The sequence below is a fragment of the Chiloscyllium plagiosum genome, unplaced genomic scaffold (assembly GCF_037043375.1).
Source record: "Chiloscyllium plagiosum isolate Xiang-an unplaced genomic scaffold, Cpla_swu_hap1 HiC_scaffold_12, whole genome shotgun sequence".
In the NCBI taxonomy this organism is placed as follows: Eukaryota; Metazoa; Chordata; class Chondrichthyes; order Orectolobiformes; family Hemiscylliidae; genus Chiloscyllium; species Chiloscyllium plagiosum.
Window position 1 is genome coordinate 48,701,431 of NW_028270150.1, and position 15,445 is coordinate 48,716,875.

General features: G+C 37.1%; 1 protein-coding gene across 5 annotated transcripts in view; it reads right to left on the reverse strand.

Moving 5' to 3' along the window:
- ttf2 (transcription termination factor, RNA polymerase II) overlaps positions 1–15,445 on the reverse strand; it is a 71,057-nt gene that overhangs the window by 41,096 nt on the left and 14,516 nt on the right. For all 5 annotated transcript variants that reach the window (XM_043700922.2, XM_087992793.1, XM_087992795.1 and 2 more), the window contains exons 7-16: positions 14,843–15,007; positions 14,185–14,342; positions 8,822–8,903; positions 8,297–8,410; positions 7,059–7,209; positions 5,748–5,850; positions 5,117–5,316; positions 4,692–4,845; positions 3,140–3,231; positions 673–761 (exon numbers count right to left, since the gene is read on the reverse strand). In XM_043700922.2, coding sequence (XP_043556857.2) covers positions 673–761; positions 3,140–3,231; positions 4,692–4,845; positions 5,117–5,316; positions 5,748–5,850; positions 7,059–7,209; positions 8,297–8,410; positions 8,822–8,903; positions 14,185–14,342; positions 14,843–15,007 — 1,308 coding nt within the window. The remainder of the gene's footprint in view (positions 1–672; positions 762–3,139; positions 3,232–4,691; positions 4,846–5,116; positions 5,317–5,747; positions 5,851–7,058; positions 7,210–8,296; positions 8,411–8,821; positions 8,904–14,184; positions 14,343–14,842; positions 15,008–15,445) is intronic.

The window sequence follows — 15,445 nt, forward strand, 5'->3', positions numbered from 1 at the left end:
ACACGGGCTTGAATTTGTCACAGCAACATTTCTTTGTCTTCTAACTGCAAGGGCTCAATGAATGGAACACTAATTTCAATTCAAATCCCGAAAAACACAGGTCAAAATACCAAACTTCAATACTTAGAACCCACAACAGAAAATAGATAGGATTGAAATCACAAAAAAAAAACTGACAAAAATAAGAGGCTGATTTTCAGTGGGATTGAAGTGGTAACATGATAGTTAACTTGACTTTATCATAATAAAGCTTCCTAAACATCTTCCATTAATGGGTGCTAAAAATAGTTGGCAAGTTGTCAAATATATTATCCAGTAACTGCACTCAAAACATTTATAAACAAATCTTTCAAGATGGATTATTATGTCCATTTCAAACCAGAGACACCAGATCTAATTGGCAAATGGATCACACGGGCGAAACTCCAAGATGAGGTGCTTATCTAAAATGCTCTGTTGCATTGTGAACTTTAAGGGTATATTTTAAAGCCTAATGCCTTGTAAAAGTTTAGAGTTTATGACAAAAGGAAAAAGTTAAGGCGATTTTCATTCATAGGGTTAATCATTTCTGACCTAACTGCTTTGCATTTCCTGAGTGCTTTTTTTGCTGCAGATTATTGGTATATGCAGAATTTATCTTTCTTGACCGGGCATCTTGATTTTTTATTTTACCTCTGCTGAAGTGGTTATCAGTATCTGGTGATGAATTAGCTTTGTCATCCTTGCCTTCATGTCTCTTCAAGTATGACTGCAAGGTTGATCTGTGGAGAGGAAAGGTTATGAAAAATAGCCGAACTAACAAAGCGGTTTCAAAAATGTTATTTAAGAGAATTCAGTTGAAAATGACGTTAACTAGAAATTATGAAATATTTTGTCTGTCATAACAAAAAGGTTCAATGAAGCAAAACAGAAATCTTAGTGGAATAAGTAATGATGAAGGTAATTGAGAATAAAAAAGAAAATGTCTCTCAATGGACTACAATAATAGTCACAACACTGGAATTAATAGAACATGGCAACTGAAAATATATCACAGCTAATAGCTGTAATGTAATTTGTTTGAACATATTCACCTTTTGTATGAATTTAAAATAAACACAAATAATTAACCAGCATACAAGTATACATATGTGCGGTTATTTCCATTTCTACTAAAAAGTTAGCAAATGTAAAATATGCTTTTAAAATCAGTAGTAATGATCCAAGACTTATTCAAAAGGGGAGTCTAGCAACAGTTTGTTAAATGGAATTCAACACTTTTCTTCACAAGGAATATTTCAATATCACCGTAATCAACACTTATAGAAAAATCAGTTTATGGTTCACATCCTGGCTTTCAGGTTGAAACAGAATCAGTTAGAAAGAGCAATGAAACAGGTCTACTAATCCTTGATACTGTTTCCTGTCACAATGAAGCACTTTCTAATGGTAGAGAGATGGCTGCATACCATAGGGCTGCTTCTCAGATTTGTTGCACATGCCTTCTGCCCATGTGCCATGGTGTACACAAAACCCAGTAAGCCCTACAGGAAAAGGTGTCTGCAATAGTATTTCAAATGCAATCTGACATGGAATTGAGCTAACTTGAATTTAGGAAGTTTAAATGAAGTAGCTAAAATCAGTCATGTATCCTTGGAGGTAAATACCACTAGAATAAGTGCAATGCAGTACACAATGTGATATCTGAGAAGATTTATAGCTCAGGTTGAGGTTCAGGTTGTAAAGTTTGCTTACTGAGCTAGTACATTTGTTCTCGGACATCGTCACCATGCTAGATAACATCATCAGTGAGCCTCCGGTGAAGAGATGGTGTTCTAGGAATTCCCGTGCATGTCTCTGTTAAGCCTGTCCTTGGATGGACGTGTTGTCCTAGTTGAAGTGGTGTCCTTCATCGACACTTCCACTGGGACAACACATCCATCCGAGGACAGGCTAAACAAAGACAATCATGGGAATTCCTAGAAGCCTGACATTCAAACCAGAACTTCATCAATAAACACATTGATTTGGACCCCATTTACCAACCGATGGGAAAAAGAACTGGAAATGATATCACCCACCACAACAGACCAAGACACACAAATAGAAAGCAGGACAGAACACCAGCGCTTCACCTCAGGCTCACTGATGATGTTACCTAGCATGGTGACAAAACGTCCGAGAACAAATCTACCAGTTCAGTAGGCAAGTTTACAACCTGCAGTACATATCGCTCAATATCACAAAAAAGGAAGTAGTGGTGGAGCAAATAGTATGGCTCACACAATAGATTCTAAAAACATTAAACCTAGATAGCAGCATTTTTAAGTTTATTGATGAATGAATGAATGTTTAATTAATTATTAATGAATGAAACATTCTACGTCAGCAACTGCTACAAATAGGAACTATAATTGGTGAATTGCATTTTTCAGGCACCACAGGTAAAATTGTTTTGGCGGATAGTGCAACATGTTCACAAAACTTCTACTGCAATTGATTAATTACTACAGCAAGAGCTTTTATCTTGTAAGGGAAAACAACAAGCTGGATTTTGTGGTGCTGGATTAAAGCATCTTTATGGGATCAAGATAAGTGCAGTTTTCTCAATGTTTTATTCATTGCTGGATGTTCTACTTCTTAAAAAGCTCTTCAAAATTAACATTTGAATAAAGATCACACTTCAGTGGAGTATTATAAGTCAAAAGGCTGAATCAATCTAATCTTTATTTAAGAGATCATCGCCTTCATGAAAATATGTTTGGTAATCTTTTTAATTAAGCTTTCAAATACACAATAGAACAAAAAAAAAGGTGTTGAAATATATGGTGTCACATCTATTTTATTTCAACATGATAAAAGGAAGCAATTATCTTTTCAGTCACCTTCATCCCCCATAGGAAAAGACTTTGAATACTGTAGGGGAGAATTTTTTTTAAAAAAAGAACAGTGTTGCTTCATCCATAAAACATGCCCATGGCACAGCATACACCTGAGCAATCAGCACAGGTCTGCGTAGCTTGGCAAATGTTTCCCTCCCAACCTCTATAATAGGAGAATTATGCAAAATATCCACAAGGGAGTGGATAGGATTAACCAAAGTATGTTCTCTAACTGGAAGCAGTGATATTTTAAGAACACACAATTCCTCAAAACATACCTTGAACGAGCAAACAAGACATTATAAACAGCTTCCTCTTCCTCTGACAATTTTAGCTTATGAGTGTGGTTAAATTTCTGCGGCAGGACAACCTGCGGAAACAAAAGTTACACAGAAATTGTCACAAAAAATGATATTTAGAATAATGCTGTGTCTTTGTGGAGAATGATTCCACATTCCATTTCTATGGTATGTTTAGTCTGTTTCCATGATGACAGGACAGCGAAGGAACTTCAAATTTAAGTACATTCAAAATGTGGGGTGGGGATGCCTGGGACAGCAACTCCTTATTGAACTGCATATCTTCATTTGCCGTCTATTACTGTGCTGTCGACCATAAAAAAATCATCAATATTGTTAGCCTCCTCATTATTTTCACAGAAAACCCTGGACTCTTTTCACCTGAGATGAAGGTCATGACTTGGAAACTCCAAAATACTACTGCTGCTCCTAGGTTCCAAAATTGCTGTGATTGACAGGAATCAAAAAACAATATTACAGACTTTTTGTCCAAGTTATACAAGGTAAATGGTATGAGGAGTACAACTTTATTGCATTCTACTCCAAGCTGTCTATTACTGGCTAAGTACCAGAAAATTTAATTAGTCAATCTTTGAGTCATGACACTACTCAATTCCCCTACCTTTTTTTTTAAATCTTAGTGATTATTTACTTACTGTAACTGAGAACAAAGGATAACATCCTATTCCTGAGCCTCAAATGCTGCAAGAGAAATCACATGCATGTGACCAGCTGACAATTTGTTTTTGGCAGGTATCGGATCAGGGCTTAAATAACTTAGAAGGGAAATGGAACCAAGTAGAGTGACAGAACAGGAACAGAGTTAGTGGCATTGCATTTTGCTACTTTTTCCAACATGTAACCCACTAATTTAAAAGCTATCTTGCATCTCTCCTTTGTCTTCTATAATTATATTGTTACATGAAACATTTGCTACAAGAATAACTGACAGCATATAGCTTCATTTGATATACAAAACCCCTTCTCATAGTCATATGCAGTTCATTGATTACTGTTCTGCATCCATTTTAATCCAAGTATAGTAAGAAATATTTGACCTTTAAGACCAACAATGTCTCAAAGATAAGGAACCAAATTTTTCAGCTTTCAAACAGCTTTGGTAAAGCATCATCTTTTATCCTCTACAGACTCTTAAGTATACACTCCATCCACCATGAGAGACTAGTTACTGTAACTCAGATTTCAGGCAAGGAAATGTTTCTTTAAATTTGCTGCCCCTCATTTACTTTCTCAGAATTGATTAATAGGGATATTTGGATAAGAGCAAAAATTGAGGAACTCAGAAACAAAAAAGGAAGATTTTATATCTAATCTCAATTTATATCTAGAGTACGCATTTAGATGTACATCATGAAAGATTTGACAAAAAACCCACTTCATGGAATCAGTGTTGGATCCAAAGTCAGCACCATACTGCAGTTTAGCATTGGCATAAAGTCAAAATCACTTTCGAATGGTGCAAAACTGAACATGTGATTTTATTGGTCAAAATAACAATAGGCTTAGCTACCAGAGGTTTGCCATTAGCATCAAGCTGGTCTTTCATTCTCCTCAACAGAAGGCTTTTGGTGATAATATTAAGGCGTTCACCACCTTTCCTGGTACCATTATCCACTTGATTCTTCCAAAGCTTGAACTCATCAAATGGGGAACAGTGAAGGAACCTGAGACAATACAGAAAAAATTAGAAAGAAGAGCAATGAGATCTTAGAAATCAGCCCAGAACAATAATTGACAACAAAACAAACTGGGAGCAAATATCTCAAATAACTTAGGTGATTTATCTTAAAAAGGGGCAGGTCTACAATATGGAAATAATATATTTGTTTTAATGCTGTAACAATTATTTGGAAACAATGCTGACAAAAAAATGTATCTGAAAAACACAATTTAACAATTAAGCTTAACCCAGGTACTCTGGTTCTGTTTTCTTACTTCAGCAAAGAGTACATATCCAACAGGTTGTTCTGAATGGGCGTTCCTGTGACTGCCCAGCGTGCTTTAGCTTGGAGTTTACACACTGCCATTGAGGTTTGTACTTGGGGGTTTTTAATGTTGTGAGCTTCATCCAGGATGATCCGAGACCATGCTATCTTCAGCAGAGGAGAATGAGAAGACTTTGTCACAGTCAAGGCCTGAAAAACAAAAAGAAACTAAAGATGTGTGTAGTTTTCATTGCAGCGTGTTTGAATTAAAAAGATGAAGCACCCTAATCACTCCCAGACTCAATTACACCAACAGATTTTCTGAGAGGAAATAGAAATCTACCAGTAATTCCATTGGCTCTTTGGTAGTATAAAAAGATAGTGTAATCACCAAATCAGAAAGCATACTAATAACTGGCCTGACACGCCCAGTCCAAAAAAAAGAGCCAAGAGCACTATTCCACTGTAAAAATGCTCAGATAATCTGCAAGGCTGAGCTGCTATTTGTTAGTTTGGTGACTATTCTAACAAGCAGCAATTGTTAGAGATAGCCAAATGCAAAAACGCATCCAACACGTTATTACATAATATTCATATCAGCAACTGGTACCACTAACATCACTGAAAAACGCTCAACTTACGTTCGCATCATCCTTGGTTGCACAATGGCTATTTTCTTTGTTCACTGGGATCTCCTTTGCAACAAGGCTATATGTTGTCACAACAACATCAAATTTTGATAGTCTGTAAGAAAAATGTTTAAGCGTCATAGACCAGTGCCAATAAAACTGTTTCTAAATACTACTTTTAGTTTAGAGTTAAATTCCTTTTTCTGGGTGCAGCTGTTCAATGTCAACTTTGACATTCCAGGACGACATTCCTTTCCAGTCATTAGGACACCCTAATGTGTGATGTCCTTAAATTGACCGGCACCATGGCACTTATTTCTCCCCATGTCCAATGCTGCAAATAAACTAGTATCCGATGACTGCAAATTGACTGGATTACTTTTTTTTTAATCTGAGAAAGGATATGAATTGATAATAGCAGAAACATATACTTGTTTGATGTCTTCTTCAAAATAGGATCAAAAGCAGAAACTCCAATGGGATGACTGTGGAACATTAATCTACATAATACTATTGCATAAAATGATAGCTTAATCGGTCATCATTTCAAAGTTGAAAAAGCTAACTTTTGAGTTTGTTAATTTTGAGTATTGTGTACAGTTCTGGTAGCCACACCAAAAGAAGGATGGGGCGGCTTTGGAGAGTGACAGAAACAGTTTACCTGGATATTGCCTGGCTTTGAGGAAAAATTGGACAAACTTGGCTTGTTTTCACTTGAATGATGGATAAAGGCCAACTTGATAGAAGTTTACAAAATTATGGAAGTCATGGATAGAATAGATAAGAGTCTTCTTCCCAGGGTAGAAATGTCAATTTCCAAAGGGATACAGGTTTAAGGTATAAGGGGGTAAGATGAGAGAGGTAATTTTTTTTTAAAACACATGGTGTTAAGTGTGCTGCCACAGGACATGGAGGCAGACACAATAGCAACATTTGAGTGTCATTTTAATAGATATACGAATGGGTAAGGAATTGAGGCATGCAGACCGCATAGAGGCATAAAGATTTTAGCACAGAAAGGCATTGTGTTGGTGCAGTCTTGTTGTACTGGAAGGGGTTGATCCTGTGCTGTACTGTTCTTTGTAACTTAATTAAAGCACACTATGAATGTAGTGATCCACTGGATAATGTTTACATAGCAATCTAGCAAAGGTTAATTAGCAAGAAATATCTACCACAACTCTCAAAAGAAAGGTTGCGCAAACTTAAAATAATCATGTCTTTTAAAATATCATGCCTATCAAAAACACAGAGCATAGCATTATGTACACAGATCAGCAAATTCTATTGCAGGACAGAAACATTATTTCTGAAATTACTCACGCTTTTGCAGATTGTTCTCTCTTTGGCCCATGGTACATGTAAATGCTTATTTTTGTGACAGAGACATGCCTTTCGATTTCCTTCTTCCAATGATGAATTAGAGATGCTGGACAAATGATAAGTGTCCCAGAGGAGGTGACATGTGTGCTCTCTGTAGAAAGTTGGATATTAGAATGCAATATTAGGTTTGGAACAGACAAGGTTGCAAGACAGAACAACATCAGATACAACAACAAAATGATAATAACGAACTAGTTTAACTCCCAATTAAATATTTTAACTAAAAATAAATGTCAATGTCAGAAAATCAAGTATTTAATATAACTCAAGACTCTTTTCAACAGCACATCCCAAACCCACGACATCTACCAACTACAAGGACCAAGGCAGTAGACATATGGAAACACTACACTAACATTGGGTCAAAATCCTGGAATTCCCTTTCTAACAGCTCTGTGGGTGTCTGTACACCCCATGAACAGATGTGGTTTAGGAAGGCAGCTCACCACTACCAGCTTCTCCAGGGCAATTAAGGACAGGCAAAACATTGGGCTAGTCAGTGATATCCATGAATGAATTTTTTAAAAAAGCACTTCTCATTCAATAAACTACTTTGACAGACATCCAACCTTTTATGCAATGTAGTTACACAGGACAAGATAGTGTCAGGGCACCAACAGTGCCAGGGGTCTTTGAATTTCATCTAATCAGGTACAGGTGCACAATCCTTTATCCGAAATGCTCAGGACCAGCTGGTTTTCAGAATTTTTCGAATTTCAGTATAAGTGACAGTTTGATGGTGAAATTTTTTAAAATCTTACTAGAGGAGCAGACTCACTGGGTAAAACAGGCCTTGAGACAGAATTGAGGCCTGCCAGTGCTGGGCCACCCCCCCCACCCCATGTTACATCTGAGTGACACGCATCGAGTGGGTGTCGACTTGGGTTAACTGTCTGCATCCCAAACAACCTTGTTAATGAGAAAAAAAAACTTCACAAAAAACAAACCGTTGGACTTGAGCTTTTCGGATTTCGGGATTTCAAATAAAGGATCGTCTACCTGTATATAGATAACCAGTTAAGCATGCCATTAGATATGGTGTACTTCCAACAATGCAGCACTTCAAATCTCAAACTTGTGAAAATACACTTGCTTTGGAGCTTAACCATTCCATAGTTTTACACTGTGCATTGTTTTGTCAGTTACTGAAATCATTGTAAATTATTAACACTTTGTACCAGTTTTTGAGATCCACTCATCGGGTTTTTCCTCCTTTTCTTCCTTCCTATTGCACCTCTGTGCTAAGATGAGTGCAATCATTGTTAGCGTTTTCCCTAAACCCATGTCATCCGCTAAAAGAGAAGCATAAATGGCAACCATTTAAATTCATAATTTTCCTGTTACTCCAAATTAGACAGTTACAAATTATCAAATTCAAATAACTTTTATTTGGTCCTAGTGACAACTGTAGATTCTGATCCCCTCTTTTGTGATTAATAAATCAAAGAGCCATTGCCAGTTATTATTTTGATTAATTTTAGCTTAATATAAATTTATTACCCTGCTTATCAATGTACATTGACTTGATACTGAAATGATATCGAGCTCATAATAGTGAATCACAAATAATTAAGATCAGTTCAATCCCACAGATGGTACTATATTAAGCTTGTGCTTTGTATCATCTCAAATTAGACTCTGATCTCATTGTTCTTCCATGACCACGCCATCCTTTTTAATTTTTAAAAAAGGTTCCTTCTTACCTAGAATACCACCTGATGGCTTTTGCTTCTCCCGCCACAGTAACCATGCCAATGCCTGTTTCTGATGGACCAGCAACGGGATCTATAAAAATGAACATTTTAATGTAGAAAATTTCTAACATTTATTAATTTTTTCAACTTTGTCAAAATATAGAAACTAAACAAAAGCAAAAGGTCACTGTAACCAGATTGTAACCATAGTAACTAATTCTATCTCCCTTTCAAACACATAAGGGAAGATGTGACCATTATAATGTAACTTAACTGTTCATGGAATTCACAAGAAAAAAATTAAGGCAGAAAGACATTAAATATTAAGAAACATGGGGTGTTAAGTAGGAAGATAAGCAACCTTGATCATTTACATAATACTACTGCTATATATTCCAGTTACAATTGATTAATAGCAAATGAATATGTTGTGGTTCTATTCGCCAAGCTGGGAATTTGTGTTGCAGACATTTCGTCCCCTGTCTAGGTGACATCCTCAGTGCTTGGGAGCCTCCTGTGAAGCGCTTCTGTGATGTTTCCTCCGGCATTTATAGCAAATGAATATGAATAACTTATCTGGAAATGTCATCTATTTGCCAAAGATAGGATTTTGTTTTAATTCATGTTATGCAATTAGTGAATTTTGAGAAGATTTGTAGCTCAGGTTGAGATTCCTGATGTAGTTTGCTCACGGAGTTGGAAGGTTCGTTTTCAGACATTTTGTCACCATATTAGGTAACATCATCAATAAGCCTCCGAATGAAGCACTGGTGGTATGCCCTGCTTTCTAATTATGTGTTTAGGTTTCCTTGGGTTGGTGATGTCATTTCATGTGGTGACATCATTTCCTGGTCTTTTTCTCAGGGGGTGGTAAACTGGATCCAAGTCAATGTGTTTGTTGATAGAGTTCCGGTTAGAATGCCACACCACTAGGAATTCTCGTACATGTCTCTGTTTGGCTTATCCTAGGATGGATGTGTTGTCCCAGTCAAAGTGGTGTCCTTCCTTACCTGTATGTAAGGATACTAGTGAGAGAGGGTCATGTCGTTTTGTGGCAAGTTGATGTTCTTGTATCCTGGTGGCTAGTTTTCTGCCTGTTTGTCCAATGTAGTGTTTGTTATAGTTCTTGTTAGGTATTTTGTAAACGACATTAGTTTTGCTGGTCATCTGTACAGGTCTTTCAAGTTCATTAGCTGCCATTTTAGTGTGTTGGTGGGTTTGTGGGCTACCATGATGCCAAACACCAACTACATCAGCAAGGACAATATCATCAAGCCAGTGGACCTATGCCTTACCAACCACTTCACCTTTAACACAACCTACAACAAACGGAACACCCATGGGATCTCCGATATCAGGGTTCTTATCAGAGACAATAATGTAGAGACTCAAACAAATAGCTCTGCCAACCATTGAACACAAACTTTGTGTCCGCCACGTGGATGACACCTTTGTCATCACTAAACGTAACAAATTAGAGGACACCTTCAAGGCCATCAATAATACCTTTATTGGCATAAAATTTACTAAAGAGGAGGAAAACAACAACAATGCCATTCCTAGATGCCACTGTAGAGCGAACAGCCAATGGGAACTTCAAACCAGTGCCTACAGGAAAACAACACATATGGACCACATACTGAACTACAGAAGCAATCATCCCAACATCCACAAATGAAGCTGCATGAGAACATTTCTTCAACGAGCCACCACACACTGCAGCACAGAGGAACTATGAAGAGCAAACAAAAATCACCGAGACAGCGTATTCAAAAAGAACAGGTACTCAACGAACACAGTCTGCCGATTTCTCAGCAACAAACCCAAACAAGCACACAACACGTCCAGAAACCCTAGCCACTCTCCCCTGCTTCAAGGACATCTCAGAAATGACTGCCAGACTACTCAGACCTCTTGGCATCATGGTAGCCCACAAACCCACCAATGCACTAAAGCAGCAGCTAATGAACTTGAAAGAGCCTGTACAGACAACAATCAAAACTAATGTAATTTACAAATTACAAGAACTGTAATAAACACTACATTGGATGAATGGGCAGAAACTAGCCACCAGGTTACATAATCAACAAGCCACAAAAAGACATGACCCACTCTCACTAGTATGCTTACATCTATAGGAGGAAGGACACCACTTCGACTGGGACAACACATCCATCCAAGGTCAAACCAAACAGAGACACACACGAGAATTCAGAGAAGCATGGCATTCCGACTGGAACTCTATCAACAAACACATTGACTTAGACCCAATTTCCCACCCCCTGAGAAAAAGAACAGGAAATGGTGTCACCACATGAAATGACAATCACAGGAAATGACATCACCAACCCAAGGAAACCTAAACACAAATAGAAAGCGGGCCATACCACCAGTGCTTCATCCGGAGGCTCACCGATTATGTTACCCAGTGTGGTGACAAAACGTCTGAAAACTAACCTTCCAGCTCAGCAAGCAAACCTACATTCACATAATACAATGCCTGGCCAATTTTAAAAAAATCTAGCATCTCATGGTTAATAAATTTGTGTCCTCATAAAAATAACTGCCTTAAAAATAAAATCAAACCAAAAACACTACAGGTTATCTTTCAAGCAGCAAGAGTGTGCACTATATCTTGGTCAGGACAGTTTGCGATTTTATACTGCTATCACACTAAAATGAGCTACTACACGCAGTCTCTCTATTTGTGGAATGTTTTGGGAATAGTTGAGCATGATGGATGTCATCTGGTGCAATGCAATTTCAGATGGAACATACAGCTTATAGATTAAAACAAACAATATCTCAACCTTGTATCAGTTAAGTTTGCCTTCAGGGATAGAGACATCAAAAGGAGCAAATATAATTCCATCACAGTGTCATAAGCAAACTAACAAAAAGCTGTATGATCCGAATGATCAATGAATTTTCTGTTTGATGGTTTGAGACCTGCAAGAAAATAGACATATCAGCTTCATCAATTAAAAAGGTTTTGAGTGCATCCAGATCATAATATCCATATCAGTTGTGACTAGAATGTATAACAATAGTATTATTCCACATTAAAATGCATTGCACCACATGATATCCATCATGCTCAACTATTCCAATAACATCGCACAAATCCAGTATGTGTGTCTGGTAATGCGTTTTAGTGAGATGGTAACATAAAATCACAACCTGTCCTCTCCAGGATATAATGCATATTCTTGCTGCCTGAAGGACTTCCTGTCCTGTTTATATTTTTATTGTGTTTTTAAGTCACCTTATGAATCTACAAATAAATTTATTAACTGAGAGATGCTAGACGACTTTTGGCTTACTGCTAAGGTCTCTATGTTATGCTATATTTTAATTAGATACTAAATAACAAAGATTGTAGGAGATGGAATGCTCATTTACAGACATGACCAGTAATGTGATGACAAGAGAAAATCTGCTGCAGCCTATGAATCTGTAATATTAATTTTACAACTTTTTAGACATGAACTATAACAAGTACTCCAAAATAGTCTTTGTGCTTTTCAGTTTAAACAAAAAGAAATTGAACTCAAATTCTATTTGACAGCGAGGGGGGTTGATAACATGGTCAGAGAAAACTGACCACAAATTACGATGTTTGAAGCTCAATAAAGCTAGTATTGCACTGTGCAAACAGTTATGATTCCAGCTGAGGTTCACTCTGGACAAGTCAGATCACACCTGGTAAATATGGCTTATTGGAGCACAGACCTTTTTTAAAAAGTGTTTTTTTATATAACTATGGAGTCTGTTGTTACAAGGACAAAAAAGCTTGCTAGTGTATTTTTAGCATAAAGAATAAAATGTTTATTACACAAAGTAAAGCATGAACTATAGTATATTAGATAACGTTTGAAATTTACCATAGCAAGCATAAGAAAATCGTTCACACTTACACTACCCCTTTTAGCCCAGTAATACCCTTACAAACCCCTAAAACTCTAAAGAATTACCGCTACCTCCATATCAAAGATCTTACTCAGATTGGACCAGATGCAGCCAGTTTCCTTTCAAATTTCAAACTGCATGCAGAGACACCAAAAACAAAGCCAAACTAAACTCACTATAACTTAAACTTCAAAAGCAAGCAGGAGTTCTATAAACTAACTTTCGAGCAGTCATTGTGCTGGATCCCTGGCTAAAGAATTTAACACTTCAGTTTTCACTTTCTAGCACACCCACACACAAACTGACCAATTTTCTGTATTATTCCATTTCCAAATCCCTGGATCCCCGTTGCTCAGCAGCAGGTTATTTTTCCTCAACCTTCTTTCAGTGCGCTCAGCTATTCACCCCTGCTCTTTATTTCGAGGTTGTAAATCTCATTTAAAATCAAAAGCAAGTGAACACAAAATTCCTGATATTGACCTGGACACCTGAAGTCACATCTCCCCTCTTTGAAACACACAAGAAACATAAAACAAGGTTAACTTAATGCTACACATTTTTCTTAAAATTACAAAATGCAAACTTAATTAAAAATCTACTCCAGCTCTTGGTTTATCATAAAAACAATATTCATGAGTACTGTTCTGTAATTCTTGGACTAATAGGGTTCATGCATCATGGTTTGAGTGTTTCTCTTTAATGAAAGAAATTGCGTCTCAAAAAGTGAATCTTGAAACAAAACCGTTACAATTGATTTTGTTAAGCTAATTCCACAAAAAAAAGTTGGAAGAACAATACAACCAGGAGATGCCGATTTATCTTATTCAGTGTTGACACTGGATTCTTCAATTAAATCCAGCAGTCCAGATTTTCCAAATAATACGCTGAGAGGAAGAAGTAATTTTCAGTAACAAGCGGCTATTATACACGATGGTCAACATAAGTTGTAAAAACCTGATGATAGGAAAGAACAGATTTTATTTCCCTATACTTTACATCTTCTGGAGTGTTGTATCATGCAAACCATTTCAAAACCTAGGTGCAAATGTCTTACAGCTTCAACCTACAATATTTAGTGCTTCAAAACCTACAGAAGAAAGCTACCGAGGATTGCAGAAGTATGGGATATCTTACTTCATCAAAATCCAGCACTCTGCTTACCTATCTGTTGCTGCATAATGATCATTCCAGAGACAAGACCTTGTTACGCATAAGCATAGCAGTAGTGGTCAATTAATATACCTAGCAAGAAAACCATACGCACAAAAAGGCAAGTCTGAATTTATCGAGAGAAACTGCCTCTCTCATCCAACTGTACTGAGCAGCTTTAAATAAAAAACACTAATCAGATGACGAAGATCACTATATTGAAAAATATCCTATACTTTGTGTATTCAACACTAAATTCAAAATGGTGCACCAAGTAAGGAAATTGTTCTGGACTACATTTCACTTTCAATTACCTTTAGATATGGTGGATCTTCAGCCTCTTCAGATGCATTTGGGCAAGACTCCAATGATCTATGGAGTTGTTCAATAGCTTCACTGGTTATGTTCTTGACAGTAAGGAGTCTTTCCTCAGTCATCCGTCCTCCATATAGGCCTTGTTGCTGAAAATGAGCTGAAATCATAAAAAAGTTAATTCACAACATGCAAAGAGAATTACACTCCTTGTGGGATTACAGGAAATCAAGAAAGGGCAGCTTAAAAACATTTCATTCTGTATTTGACAACAAAATTCAAACTCAAGTCCTCAAATCCACAGAAAGGTAATTCAAATTCTCATTGCATACCTCTCTGAAATTTATAATTTCTATATTTATAACGACAAGCAATTTCATCTCCATTTAATCGCGCTCCAGATCAGGTTTCAACAATAAACAATGTAACACGGTTGACCTTCCCTCCACACAAAGACAACATTTGTAGAGGACAGGATGAACTATGCTATAAAACTTATCCCAACCATGCCAGGTAAAATAAATTATGTCCCAAAATAGCAGCATACTCGGAATGGGAAAGGTCTTAAAAGAAAATAGGTTCACTGGCCTGTTTGTGTGCTGTACCATTCCTTAACAGCAGTTTTTTTTCTTAGAAAAATGCTATCTTGTAATATTTTACCTCCATACAGCTGGCTGTGAAGTTGACTCGATCCCAGAGAAGAGGTGTAATTGAATTGTAAAGTTGTTGCATCAGATGGAGGATCCTGATGGGGTGCAAGCTTGGTTTGTAAGATGGTGCCACTTTTGTCGAAGGGGTTGATATAACTATTCTCTGTTTCATCGCCTACAGTGAAAGATTTTGTTGAGTTTGAGTTTCAATTCCCTTTATAGCTTAACTGTCGGCACAATGTGAATAGAGATAAACCATTACCAACTCCGATTGCATAAAAGACGACCCTGGCTTCCAGGAAGTACTTAGCTTTGACGACTTTATTGAGATGAGACTTATAAATTACGTAGCAATTCATATAGTACAATGCTATATACTACAGTATCTTGACTGACAAACCACTGCTGCTTCGGGGTCTCTGATCTACTTGAATGCAAATTCCCAATCCATGAAATCAGAGCAAAACTTGCTGCTTGCTTGGAAAAGCATGGCCGGAACATGCACATGTCCAATTTGAGCTGCCAGGAAGCATTTCTACAAGCAAGAGATAGAAAAATCTAGCATCCTCATCCCCAAAAGGCCCATAAGGCAAGACCGATTGAAAATTTTAAA